Source organism: Capra hircus, chromosome 28 (assembly GCF_001704415.2).
Source record: "Capra hircus breed San Clemente chromosome 28, ASM170441v1, whole genome shotgun sequence".
In the NCBI taxonomy this organism is placed as follows: Eukaryota; Metazoa; Chordata; class Mammalia; order Artiodactyla; family Bovidae; genus Capra; species Capra hircus.
In genome coordinates, this window is record NC_030835.1 from 27952134 (window position 1) to 27967377 (window position 15244).

The 15244-nt window shown below is 35.6% G+C and overlaps 1 protein-coding gene across 3 annotated transcripts in view; it reads right to left on the reverse strand.

Moving 5' to 3' along the window:
• C28H10orf107 (chromosome 28 C10orf107 homolog) overlaps positions 1-15244 on the reverse strand; it is a 170727-nt gene that overhangs the window by 125532 nt on the left and 29951 nt on the right. For 2 of the 3 annotated variants that reach the window (XM_018042496.1, XM_005699066.2), the window contains exon 3: positions 7153-7322. In XM_018042496.1, coding sequence (XP_017897985.1) covers positions 7153-7322 — 170 coding nt within the window. Of the gene's footprint in view, positions 1-7152; positions 7323-9244; positions 9323-15244 lie in introns of all 3 variants that reach the window. The other variant, XM_005699067.2, reaches the window with a different exon arrangement.

The window sequence follows — 15244 nt, forward strand, 5'->3', positions numbered from 1 at the left end:
AAATTCTGAGAGAGATGGGAATACCAGACCACCTAACCTGCCTCTTGAGAAATCTGTATGCAGGTCAGGAAGCAACAGTTAGAACTGGACATGGAACGACAGACTGGTTCCAAATAGGAAAAGGAGTACGTCAAGGCTGTATATTGTCACCCTGCTTATTTAACTTCTATGCAGAGTACATCAGGAGAAATGCTAGACTGGAAGAAACACAAGCTGGAATCAAGATTGCCAGGAGAAATATGAATCACCTCAGATATGCAGATTACACCACCCTTATGGAAGAAAGTGAAGAGGAACTGAAAAACCTTTTGATGGAAGTGAAAGAGGAGAGTGAAAAAGTTGGCTTAAAGTTCAACATTCAGAAGATGAAGATGATGGCATCTGGTCCCATCACTTCATGGGAAACAGATGTGGAAACAGTGGAAACAGTGTCAGACTTTATTTTGGGGGGCTCCAAAATCACTGCAGATGGTGACTGCAGCCATGAAATTAATAGATGCTTACTCCTTGGAAGAATAGTTATGACCAACCTAGATAGCATATTCAAAAGCAGAGACATTACTTTGCCGGCTAAGGTCCATCTAGTCAAGGCTATGGTTTTCCCATTGTCTTGTATGGATGTGAGAGTTGGACTGTGAAGAAGGCTGAGCACCGAAGAATTGATGCTTTTGAACTGTGGTGTTGGAGAAAACTCTTGAGAGTCCCTTGGACTGCAAGGAGATCCAACCAGTCCATTCTGAAGGAGATCAGCCGAGATTTCTTTGGAAGGAATGATGCTAAAGCTGAAACTCCAGTACTTTGGCCACCTCATGCGAAGAGTTGACTCATTGGAAAAGACTCTGATGCTGGGGGTGATTGGCGGCAGGAGGAGAAGGGGGCGACTGAGGATGAGATGGCTGGATAGCATCACTGACTCAATGGACGTGAGTCTGAGTGAACTCCAGGAGTTGGTGATGGACAGGGAGGCCTGGCGTGCTGCGATTCATGGGGTCGCAAAGAGTTGGACATGACTAAGCGACTGAACTGAACTGGTGTCACTGTGATTTGTTGAGAATTTCCCATAGATGTAATCATAAAGAATACCATCTTTAAGACTGACTTCTTTAACTCAGTATGATCCTATTGAGACTCATTCTAATTATTGTATCATGGCTCAACTACTTTTACTGCTGAGTAGTGTTCCATTGCATGGATATACCATAGTTTTTTACCTGTTTATCCATTGATAGACATTTGAATTCGTTTTTATTTTTGAGCACTTATGAACAGAGCTGCTAGACAACATGCATGTGCAGGTTTTTTTGTGAATATATGATTTTCTTTCTTTAGAGTAATGAATGTTTCTTTAGAGAGGGATGAATGGGATATAATTTTCTAAGAAACTGCCAACTATTGTACAGAGTGGCTGTGTCATTTTTTTTATCTCCACAAAGAACAAGAGTTCTAGATGCTCTGAATCCTTGTCTGCACTTGATATTGTCAGTCTATTCTAACAGATGTGTAATGGTATTGTAGTGGTTTTATTACATTTCCCTAATGACTAATGATGTTGAGCTTCTTTTCAGGAGTTTATTTGCTATCTTTATATATCGTCTTTGGTGAAGCATCTGTTCAGATTCTTTGCCCCTCTTTTTTTAAAAAAAAGGTCAACTTTATTTTGTAAAAGATTTGCATTTATTGAAAATTACAAAAATAATATTGACAATTCTTGCCAACCCTCCACATAGTTTCTTTTAATATCAAACATTATCATGGTACATTTATTACTACTAATAAACCAAATTTAAACATTACAATGAGCTTCCTTGGTGGCTCAGACAGTAAAGCGTCTGCCTACAATGCGGGAGACCTGGGTTCAATCCCTGGGTTGGGAAGATCTCCTGGAGAAGGAAATGGCAACCCACTCCAGTATTCTTGCCTGGAAAATCCCATGGATGGAGGAACCTGGTAGGCTATAGTCCATGGGGTCGAAAAGAGTCGGACATGACTGAGCAACTTCACACACAAATATTAAAATGAACTAAAGCCCTTATTTTATTAATTTCCATAATTTTTACTTAATATTCCAGGACATCATCCAGGACACCAATTACATTTGGTTGTCATGCCCCTTAGGTCCCCCTAGATTGATAAGTTTCTCTGACTTTTCTTGTTTGTAATAACCTTGTCAGCTTGCAGAGGACCAGTCAAATATTTTGTACAATGTTCCTCAATTTAGTTTGCCTGATCGTTAAACAGAAGTTATGGGTTTTTCATGGCTTTGTCCATTTCTAACAGGATTTTTTAACTTATTGCTGTGTTTTGACAGTTCTTTATGCATTACAGATACAAGCTCTTTTTCAGATATGTGATTTGCAAATATATTTTTCCCTGTCTACAACTTTTCATTCTTTTAACAATGACTTTCATAAAACAAAAGTATTAAAATCTTATGAAGTCAAATTTATAAATTTTTCTTTCACAGGTACTGTTTTGGGGTTCACATCTAAGAACTTCTCAATAACCCAAGGTTATAAAGATTTTCTCTTTTGTTTTATTCTAAAAGATTTATAGTTTTATATTTCAAGTTTATAACAATTAGAGTTAACTTGCATCAAGTGAAAAGTTTAGGCTGAAGTGCACTCTTTTCAATATAGATGAGTAGTTGTTTCAATACATTTATTGAAAAGGAGACTTGGTTCCACTGAATTGCTTTTGCATAGTTATCAAAAAGTCAGATGATCATTTTTCTATTTCTGAATTCTGTCTTCTGTTTCACTGATACATGTGTTTATCCCTTCACTAATTCCACACTGACTTTATTACTATAACTATATAGTAATTCTTAAACTGAGTGTTAAGCCTTATGCAATTTTACTCTTATTTTTCAAAAAAAATTTAGTTGTTTTAGCTCCTTGGCCTTTCCATATAAATTTTAAAATCAGTGAGTATGTCTAGAAAAATTCCTGCTGGTATTTGGATTGATACTGCATTAAATCTACGTATCAATTTGGGAAGACATCTTTATCATGTGGAGATTTCTAATCCAAGAACACAGCATGTTTTTTCATTTGTTTAGGTTTTAATTTTATCATCATTTTGTAGTTTTTGGCATATAGATTGTGCACATTTTGTTATATTTATACTTCTGTATCTATACTTCTATCATTTTTTTTGTTATAAATGAAATTGTTTGTTAAAAATTTGGTAGTATATTGAAATACAACTGACTTTTGTGTTTTGACCTTCTTCCTGCAACATTGCTAAATTCATTACTTCTAGGAATTTTTTTATTCTGTGGAATTTGCTATATAATCATTTCATCTGACAAGAGGGACTGTATAATTCCCTCCTTTCCAGTCTGCCTGTATTTTATTTCTTTTTCTCACTATACTGCACTTATTGCTAAGACTCCAATTCTTATGTTGAATAGGAGGTAAAACCAGACATTCTTACCTTGATCCTGATCTTACGAGGAAAGAATTTTGCTTTTCATCACTAAGTATGATGGTGGCTTTTCTGTAGATGTCTTTTATAAGGTTGACAAAAATCTCATCTTTTCTTAACTTTCTGACGTTAAAAACATGAATGGATGTTGTACTTAGTCAAATACTATCTTTGCATCCATTTACATGATCATGTGCTCGTTTCTTCTTTCAATTTTTTACATGAATCAGATTTTCAACACTGAACCATTCAGCATTGAATTTCTGGTATAAACCCCAACTGGTCATCTATATTATTTTTTTATGAATTGCCTGATTAATTCTGACAATATTTTGTTGAGATGCTTTTATGTTCATTAGGGACATTGCTCTGTAATTTCTTCTCATCTTTTTACTTCTACTTCCCCCCACCTTTCCTCAACTTTTTCTTCTTTTCTCTTTCCCCTCACCCCTCCTTTTCTTTGTCAGGTTTGGTATGAATATAATTTTAGCCTCACAAAATGAGTTACAAAGAGTCCTCTCCTCTGTTATTCCTGGAAGATGTCATATATAATTGGTGGTATTTCTTCATTAAATGTTTAACAGAATTTTCCAGTAGAAACATCTGGGCCTGAAGAATTTTTTTCTGATAGTTCTTGGCAACAAATTCAATTTTCTCAATAGTTATGGGACTATCAAGATATCTACTTCATCCTGGTGAAATTTTTTAGTTTGAGGTTTTTGAAAACTGGTCAGTTACTTTTGTTTTCTAATGTATATATAATTAACATTCTCTTATTATTCTGTTAATGTCTGCACAATCTTTAGTGATATCCTTTTTTATACTTGATAATAACAACCTTGATAATAATAATAACTTCCATCTTTTTCTTAGTCAGTTTTGCTTCATGTTTATCGATTTTGATCTTATCAAAGATCCAGATTTTTGTTTCACTGATTTTCTCTACTGGTTTTCCATTTTCAATTTCATTGACTTCTGTTTATCATTTATTTCTTTTCTGCTTGATCCATGCTCTATTCATTTACTTAAAAATCTTTTCTAATATCTGTTGAGACTTACTCTTTGACTCATGGACTATTAAGAATTGTGCTGTTCAATATCCAAGTGTTCGGAGACTTCCCTTACATATTTCTGTTGTTAATTGTTAAATTCCATGATGGTCACAAAATATATTTGTATGGTTTCAATTAAAGTTGTTACATGATCCAGGATATGGGTCCTCCTTGATGAATGTGCCATACACACTTGAAAGCATGACTATTCTGTTTTTTGGGGGTATGTTGTTCTGTAAATGGCAATTAGATCCAGACAGCTGATGTTTTTCTTTTGGTTTACCTAATTTGTGACCTAGTTAGCCTCTTGAATTTACAGGTCTATGTCTTCTGATAAATTTGGGATGTTTTAAACTACTGCTTTTTCAAATGCTTGTTTAGCACTGTACTCTTTCTCCTATCCTTTTGGGACTCTGAATGATATGTATATTAGAACTTCTGTTGTCCATAGGTCCTTGAGGTTTTGTTCATTTGTTTACCAATCTTTTAAAAGTTTTTCTCTGTATTGCACAGATTGGATAATTTCTATTGCTCTTCCATCTTTAAGTTCACTGATTTTTCCTTTGTCTCCATTCTGTTATTGATTCCATTCAGTGAGATTTTAATTTTGGTCATTGTACAATTTGGTTCTAAAATTTTGTTTCTTGATTATACCTTCTGTTTCTTTCATGATTCTTTATATTTTAACGTTTGTTTCAACAATGTTCACAACAGTTCTTTTAAGCTCTTGTAGCTGTTTTGAAGTCTTTGTCATCTAATTTCAATATCTATTTCATCTTTTTTTAAAAAATCTTGTCATTTTATTTTTATTTATTTATTTATTTGGTGCTCTTATTTATTTATTTATTTATTTATTTTTTACTTTACAATACCGTATTGGTTTTGCCATACATTGACATGAATCCGCCAAGGGTGTACATGAGTTCCCAATCCTGAACCCCCCTCCCACCACCCTCCCCATATCATCTCTCTGGGTCATCCCAGTGCACCAGCCCATTTCATCTTATTGTTGGTATCTAGTTATTAATATTTTCCATGCAGGATGAGATCCACACAGTTCTTTGTCTGCCTAGCAATTCTGACAATAGTATTGAAAGAATGTTTCGAGACCTGTAGTACTCAAAGATTCCACAAATATTTGTGTCACGAGGGAAAAAACAGCCAAAGTCTGTTTTTGTGATGATTTACTAAGAATTCTTTTTTGGAAGATTATAGTTCAACAATTGACACTGAAATAATGTTATATTATTTATCAGGGCTCTTAATAAAATAGTACTGGAAAAGACTGAATTCTCAAAACTACCTAAGACCTCAGTTTCTGTTTTAGTTTTATATTAGGTACAGAATAATCTGAAATCAGTCAGTTAATATCATACAATATTTCTCACTGTCAAGTATAATTATTTTTTTCTTCTATTGGACATTATTAGTGTTTAACACGGCACCACATACCTAAGTAAAGAAAAAATGAAATTCTTCTATTTGCAGAGAAGGAAAATACGGATTTCTCTTCCTCAAATACAAAAACTACTAATGCTTCCCTTGTTAAGAGTGATGAGAAGCAGGAAGAATACATAAGGTATGAGTGACTCCTCAATTAATTTTGCTAACACAGTATTTCCCTACTTCTGAAAAGTTGGAAAATTATACAAGGAACAAAATAAGCTTTGTGTGACCAAAAGTCCTCCATAAATTTTAGTAGGACAATGGTGACAATACTTTAGGGGTAGAAAGGACTTCTATCTCCCCAAATTTTTTAAAAAAATAAACTAAAAACAAGCAAATAATCAAAAGAAGAGACAAAATGGAAGGAGGAAGAAATGAAGGAAGGAAGGAAGGAAGCAAAGCTGCCTCCCGTAGACACAAGCAGGTCTTTCTGTGGAGTTAGAAATACTTTGACATTTATTGTGTTCATGGTCTTTTGATTATACAGTAAGATTCATGTTTTAGTTCTGCCATTTATCAACTATGCACCTTGGACCGCTTGCTCAGCTGTGATAGAGGGGTTATGATACCTCCCCTGCAGTTGTTCTGCACTTTACAATGTATGTTGAAGACTGGAACCAAACATACTGCCTAGGACAAAGCTGGCAATAAGTAATGATAGATTTCCTTCTTTTCCTCCTTCCAAGAAAGTAACTCTGTTTATTCTCAAACAAAAGTCATCACATTTAAAACTGCTCCAAGGAAGAATTTCCAAATTTCCTGTAGTAACTCATTTCAGTAAATAAAAAAACTCACAAAATCTAAGTGTATGGGACTAATGTCTATTTCATGGGGCTTTGATACTGAACAAAGTACCTCTGCTTAACAGCAAACCTGATATTACAGTAATATTTAAATGTAAGATAAGATGAAAACAGCTCAAACAATAAAAAATATCTAGATAAATCTGAATTACTTGATATTTTTGGGATGATGACACTGATGAGATTTCAAAATTAAAGGAATATTCTGGCAAATTCATTACTGAGAACATTAACCTTGTTAAGTATTAACACTTTACAACTTAATGAAGTTATGAAGAATATTCTTGCTATATATACCCAAGGAAAAAACACATAATTTTCATTGCAGGATTTACAATGAAATTAGGAGCTTTTGCTTGAGAAAATTCATTTAGACAGTGGACTAAATTTTCTTTTCTTAAAAAAAGAAAAAGTAATGTACTTACTTCTAAGATTATGAAGTAGCATATCTAGTAAAGTCATAAATTTTGAATATTGAATAACAGAAAAGTCCATTCCTTTTGCCCACAAAAATCCAGATACGTAATAATCTAGTAGACTGGCTTCCTTTAAACAGGTTTGAAGATTTTTGAAATTCAAAAACTTTTCTAGTTTCCTGTTAACAAGAAAAATCAAAATATTAAAATTGATTAAACACTGATTAAAATTAATTGATTAAAAACTTCCTTTTCTAAGTTTTGAAAACAGATACTATTCTTGAATGAAGATTCTATAATGCTCATAAGCTAAAAAAACCATGATTATATAAAAATCCTAAACCCAAACAGCATTCAAAAGAGAGCACATGAAAATTCTTATTATTCTTTTTTTTCCACTTCCTCTTTCTTCTTCTTCTAAATTTCTCTCCTCTCCTCTTTTTTAATTGGAGTAAAACTGCTTTACAATGTTGTGTTGGTTTCTGCCATATAATATGTGAATCAGCCATGATTATACATGTATCTGTTCTCTCTTGAGCCTCCCTTCCCTTCTCTCATACCACCCCTGTAGGTTATCACAGAGCACCAGGTTGGGCTCCCTGTGTCATACAGCAACTTCTCACCAGCTATTCATATGTTGATGCTACTTTCTCCATTCATCCCCCTCTTTCTCTCCCTTTCCCACCATGTTTACAAGTCCATTCTCCACATCTGCATCTCCATTCCTTCCCTGCAAATAGGTTCATTGATACTGTTTTTCTAGATTCCTTATATATGGGTTAATACATGGTTTTTCTTTCTGATTTACTTCACTCTGTAGGCTCTAGGTTCACCCACTTCCCTAGAACTGACTCAAATTCATTTTTTATAGCTGGGTAATATTCCATTGTATACATGTACCACATCTTCTTTATCCATTCATCAGTCGATGGACATCTAGGTTGCTCCCAGGTCCTGGCTATTGCAAACAGTGCTGCAATGAACACTGCAGTACATATGCCTTTTAGAACTGTGGTTTCATCAGGGAATATGCCCAGTAGTGGGGTTGCTGGGTCATATGGTATATTTAGTCCTAGTTTTTTTAAGCAATCTCCGTACTTTTCTTCATAATGGCTATATCAGTTTACATTCCCACCAACAGTTGTTGGGAGGTTCCTTTTTCTCTTATTTATCTCTGAAGTAAAATGTAGTAACTTTTTCTCTTTCAAATTCAATGTCTTTTTTCACTTATACAATCAAGTTTCTTTTACTCTGACAGTGTTCTGGAACTGGATTGTTAAATATTTATTGTTTTATTTTTTTAGGAATTCCAATTATGTATGATTTACCCATTTTTTCTAGTACTGTAATTTTCTTTATCTTCAAAAAACTTTAAATCAATCTCCTTTTCATTTTATATGCTTTTCTCATTACTGTCTTCTGTGTCCCTTGTATTTTCAGCATTGTTAATTCTCCCTTGGGCTATTTATAAATTTCACTTCTGTGAGACCTCTCCTTCTCTACTTAAAAAAAAAAAAGTTTCATCACCTTTTATTTATTTTTATCTCTACCTTGATTTTCTTGTATCTCTGTCTTATGTTCTTGTGACTACTTCACAAGAGTTCTTATTCTTAATTCATGATAAATATATTTGAGCATATTTTTTTGTCTGTTCATAGCCATATTTTTCTGGTGTGTTTCCTTTGCCTGACATTTCTTTTTTTCTATTCATTTTTATCCTCACAACGTCTTTGTATGTATACTCCTAGTTTAATGCTCAAACCTGGTCATATTACAAGCTATTTTCTATATGAAATAAGTTTATGTCAATTATTCTACTTTTTAGCCTTTATTCGATTAGTGGGAAAAATGAAAAATGTAGAATAGGTTCTCCTTATACCACCTCTATACCTCCTTATAGACAGAGGAAGTATCTGCTCCACACCTTATAATATAGTCCTGCTGTTGCAAACAAGTGTTCTTGGAATGGCACTTCAGGGTTTTCTCTTCACCTGGGAGAATATTTTTTAAACTCATTCTCAGATCTTAAACTGTGTGATCCTCCTTGTACTTTTCCCCACACTTCTGCTTGATCTACCATGTTTCTGGCAGGCATACTCACATTTTGCAGTCTGGACTTTCATTCTCCTTGTTAGTACAGAGATGGAATTGATATTTCCTTGATGCTTATATGTGATTTCTGAGGGAGAAAGAGAGAGTGTGTGTGTGTGTGTGTGTGTGTCTGTGTGACAACTTTATACAGTTATTAAAAAAAGATAGTCATTATTTATAATATTGAAATAAATATGATCAGAATAATGAATACAGCAAGATTAAACAAGTTTGGGAAAAAATAAAGCTGATGTTATGTTTAACACACTCTCATCCAACTCAGAAACATTTCATTTACAGTGGTATCAGAGTAGACCCCAATCCCCAAAGTGAGATCTGAGTCTTTTCACAGTAATCATAGCCTCTTCTCATAATGCTATATAATGCCTTTCTGTATATGGCATTCTTTATAATTATTGACCTACAGTGGGTACTGTCCTAAACTGTTCTAGTTAATGCATAACTAAAGGTAAGGTTAATTTTCTTCTGTGGAACAAAAATCAAAAGCATAAATAAGTAGCTTTGACTGCTACTGGCAGCTGTTTTAGAAAAATCAGTCCCAAGATTAAGCCTTACTTCCTGATAATTTTGAGGACTTGAGTCAATCAACACTGTAGTCACTCTCTCTCTCAATGTCCCATTATGTGATAGTTTACATACACACATATGTGTCAGTTCAGTTCAGTTGCTCAGTTGTGTCCAACTCTTTGCGACCCCATGAATTGCAGCACACCAGGCCTCCCTGTCCATCACCAACTCCCAGAGTTCACCCAAACTCACGTCCATTGAGTTGGTGATGCCATCCAGCCATCTTATATGTGTACATGTGCATAAACTTTATTTTTAAGACAATACAATCTGTTTTTATGTTACAAGCAAATAAAAGCATGCACAACTGATATATTTTGTCAAGCAGAGAAATTAAATGATAGATGCAGAAAAGAATGGGCAGGCACTCTGGGGAGGGAGGTTATCTTACTAGCCAGCCATCTTCCATTTGCATTGGATATCAGTCAGCAAGATTCATTTTTCAATGTTTATAGTACCATAGTCTTAAGTGAAAAGCAGTAAGAAAACTTCTATAGTAGTAAAAACTTGTGTTATTTTACTAGAATCAATAAATAGGCCAAGGAACAGGTAGAAAACAAAGAAACAGACCAAATATATATGGAAACAGGGATATGAGAGGTAATATTTCAAAATCAGTAAGGGAAGTACGAATTGTTTAAGAATGATGCTAGTTTATTCCAACAGAAATTAAACAGTTAAAAAAATGATGCTGGCAGCACTAGCTAGCCACACAGAAAATAAAACAATACTCAACCAATACATGGATTAACTAAAACAAACCCAGCAGCATTTTATTCTGAATTATATCCTTAAAGCTTTGGTTTTTGTGGGGGAGAGGGGAAATTTACAGTAAGAGTGTATTTGTTTAAGAAACAGTTTTGAACAGCAACTTTTCTTATTTTCTTTGCTATCAAAGCTTTTATTTTATGAAGCTTAAATTACTTCTCTGATTCACTATGCTAGATGTATACTCTAACATCTAATTGCTATAATCTGCATTTTGAATGTTTTCATAATTTTTTTTCCATTACTGACTTGATTTTCACCAAGATAAGTTCTATACTGGATTTATTCTTTTTTCCTTTATTTTTTTTATTGAAGGATAATTGCTTTACAGAATTTTGTTTTCTGTCAAGCCTCAACATGAATCAGCCATAGGTATACATATGTCCCCTCTCTTTTGAACCTCATTCCCATCTCCCTCCCCATCCCACCCCCTAGATGGATACAGAGGCCCTGTTTGAGTTTCCTGAAGCATACAGCAAATCCCCCTTGGCTAGCTATCTTACATATGCTAATGTAAGTTTCCATGTTACTCTTTCCACACATCTCACCTTCTCCTCCCCCTCCCCATGTCCTTAAGTCTATTCTCTATGTCTGTTTCTCCACTGTTGCTGTGAATAAATTATTCAGTATCATTTTTCTATATTCCATATATATGCATTCAAATAGGATATTTATCATTCTCTTTCTGACTCACTTCACTCTGCATAATAGGTTCTAGGTTCATCCACCTCGTCAGAACTGACTCAAATGTGTTCCTTTTTATGGCTGAGCAATTTTCCATTGTGTATATGTACCACAACTTCTTTATCCATTCATCTGTCGAAGGACACAGAGGTTGCTTCCATATCCTACCTATTGTAAATAGTGCCGTAATGAACAATGTGATACATGTATCTTTTGAAATTTTCATTTCATCAGGGTATATGCTCAAGAGTGAGACTGCTGGGTCATATGGTGGTTTCATTCCTAGTTTTCTAAGGAATCTCAACACTGTTGTCCATAGTGGCTGTATCAATTTACATTCCCACCATAATGCAAGAGCATTCCCTTTTCACCACACCCTCTCCAGCATTTATTGTTTGTAGACTTTTTGATGATGGCCATTCTGACTAGTGTGAAGTGATATCTCATTGTAATTTTGATTTGCATTTCTCTAATAATGAGTGATGTTGAGCATCTTTTCATGTGTTTGTTAGCCATCTGTATGTCTTCTTTGTATGTATGTTTAAGTAATCTATGTTTAAGTCCTTTTCCCACTTTTTGATTAGGTTGTTTGTTTTTCTGGCACTGAGTTGTATGAGCTGCTTGTATATTTTGGAAATTAATCCTTTGTCAATTGTTTCATTTGCTATCATCTTCTCCTATTCTGAGGGTTGTCTATTCACCTTGCTTATAGTTTCCTTTGCTATGCAAAAGCTTTTAAGTTTCATCAGGCCCTACTTGTTTACTTTTGTTTTTATTTCAGTTACTCTAGGCAGTAATGTTGAAGAAATTAAAGTTGAATAGTTCTATGAAGACCTTCTCGAACTAACACCAAAAAAAGATCCTTTTCATTAGTGAGTGAAGTCACTCAGTCGTGTCCAACTCTTTGCGACCCCATGGACACCAGGCTCCTCCATCCATGGGATTTTCTAGGCAAGAGTACTGAAGTGGGTTGCTGTTTCCTTCTCCAGGGAACTTCCCGACCCAGGGATTGAACCCAGGTCTCCCACATTGTAGACAGACGCTTTCCGTCTGAGCCACCACTTGATCTTAGCCAAAAGGCCAAGAAGCGCTGGAATGCAAAAGTAGGAAATCAAGAGATACCAGGAGTAACAGGCAAATTTGGCCTTGGAGCACAAAATGATGCAGGGCAAAGGCTAACAGTTATGTCAAGAGAATGCACTGGTCATAGCAAACACCCTCTTCCAACAACACAAGAGAAGACTCTATAAATGGACATCACCAGATGGCCAATACCGAAACAGACTGATTATATTCTTTGCAGCAAAAGATGCAGAAGCTCTATACAGTTAGTGAAAACAAGACTGGGAACTGACTATAGCTTGGATCATGAATTCCATACCACCAAATTCAGACTTAAAATGAAGAGAGTAGGGAAAACCACTAACCATTCAGGTATGACATAAATCAAATCCCTTATGATTATACACTGAAAGTGACAAATAGATTCAAAGATTAGATCCGATAGACTAGAGTGCCTGAAGAACTATGGACAAAGGTTCATGACATTGTACAAGGGGCTGTGATCAAGACCATCCCAAAGAAAAAGAAATGCAAAAAGGCAAAACGGTAGTCCAAGGAGGCCTGACAAATAGCTGAGAAAAGAAAAGATGCAAAAGGCAAAGGAGAAAAGATATACTCATTTGAATGCAGAGTTCCAAAGAACAGCAAGGAGAGATAAGAAAGCCTTCCTCACTGACCAATGGAAAGAAATAGAGAAAAACAATAGAATGGAAAAGACTAGAGATCTCTTCAAGAAAAGTAGAGATACCAAGGGAACATTTCATGCAAAGATGCGCTCGATAAAGGACAGAAATGGTATGGACCTAACAGAAGCAAAATATATTACGAAGAGGTGGCAAGAATACACAGAAGAACTATATATAAAAGATCTTTGTGACCCAGATAATGGCGATGGAGTAATCACTCACCTAGAGCCAGACATCCTGGAATAAGAAGTCATGCAGACCTTAGGAAACATTACTACGAGCAAAGCTAGTGGAGGTGATGGAATTCCAGTTGAGCTATTTCAAATCTTAAAAGATGATGCTGTGAAAGTGCTCATTCAATATGCCAGCAAATTTGGAAAACTCAGCAGTGGCCACAGGACTGGAAAGGGTCAGTTTTCATTCCAACCCAAGGCAATGCCAAAGAATGTTCAAACTACCACATAACTGCACTCATCTCACAAGCTAGTAATGTTCAAAATTCTCCAAACCAGGCTTCAACAGTATGTGAACCATGAACTTCCAGATGTTCAAGCTGGATTTAGAAACAGCAGAGGAACCAGAGATCAATTTGCATCCATTGGATCATAGGAAAAGCAAGAAAATTTTAGAAAAACATCTACTTCTGCTTTATTGACTATACCAAAGCCTTGGACTGTGTGGATCACAACGAACTGTGGAAAATAAGAGATGGGAACACCAGACCACTGGACCTGCCTCCTGAGAAATCTGGATGCAGGTCAAGAAGAAACAGTTGGAACTGGACATGGAACAACAGACTGGTTCCAAATAGGAAAAGGAGTACATCAAGGCGGTATATTGTCACCCTGCTTATTTAAATTATATGCAGAGTACATCATGCAAAATGCCAGACTGGATGAAGCACAAGCTGGAATCACGATTGCCAGGAGAAATATCAGTAACCTCAGATATGCAGGTGATACCACCCTTATGGCAGAAAACAAAGAACTAAAGAGACTCCTGATGAAAGTGAAAGAGGAGAATGAAAAAGTTGGCTTAAAACTTAACATTCAGAAAACTAAGATCACGGCATCCAGTCCCATCACTTCATGCCAAATAGATGGGGAAACAACGGAAACAGTGAGCAACTTTAATTTTGGGGGCTCCAAAATCACTGCAGATGGTGACTTTAGCCATGAAATTAAATGATACTTGCTCCTTGGAAGAAAAGTTATTCCAAACCTAGACAGCATATTAAAAAGGAGAGACATTACCTTGCCAACAAAGGTCTGTCTAGTCAACGCTATGCTTTTTCCACTAGTCATGTATGGATGTGATATTTGGATGATAAAGAAAGCTGAGCACAGAAGAATTGATGCTTTTGAACTGTAGTGTTTGAGAAAACTCTTGAGAGTCCCTATACAACCAGTCCATCCTGAAAGAACTCAGTCCTGAATATTCATTGGAAGGGCTGATGCTGAAGCTGAAACTCCAATACTTTGGCCATCTGATGGGAAGAACTGACTCATTGGAAAAGACCCTGATGCTGGGAAAGACTGAAGGCAGGAAGAGAAGGGGACAAAGAGAATGAGATGGTTGGACAGCATCACCAACTTGATGAGTTTAAGCTCTGGATGCTGGCAATGGACAGGAAAGCCTGGAATGCTGCAGTCCATGGCGTCGCCAAGAGTCAGACATGACTGAGCAACTGTAATGAACTGAACCTAGAAGGTGGACCATAGAGAGGATCCTGCCTTGATTTATGTCATTGCGTGTTTTGCCTATGTTTTCCTCTAAGAGGTTTATAGTTTGTGGTCTTACATTTAGGTCTTTAATCCATTTTGAGTTTATCTTTGTGTATGGGGTTAGGAAGTGATCTAATTTCATTCTTTTACATGTAGCTGTCCAGTTTTACCAGCACCATTTATTGAAGAGGTTGTCTTTGCCCCATTGTATATTTTTTGACTCCTTTGTCAAAAATAAGGTACCCATAGGCGCTTGGGTTTATTCCTGGGCTTTCTATCTTGTTACATTGGCCTATATTTCTGTTTATGTGCCAGGACCACATTGTCTTGATGACTGTAGCTCTGTAGTATAATCAGAAGTCAGGAAGGTTGATTCCTCCAACTCCATTCTTCTTTCTCAGGACTACTTTGGCTATTCAGGGTCTTTTGTGTTTCCATATGAATTCTGAAATTTTTTGTTCTAGTTTTATGAAAAATTCCATTGATAATTTGATAGGG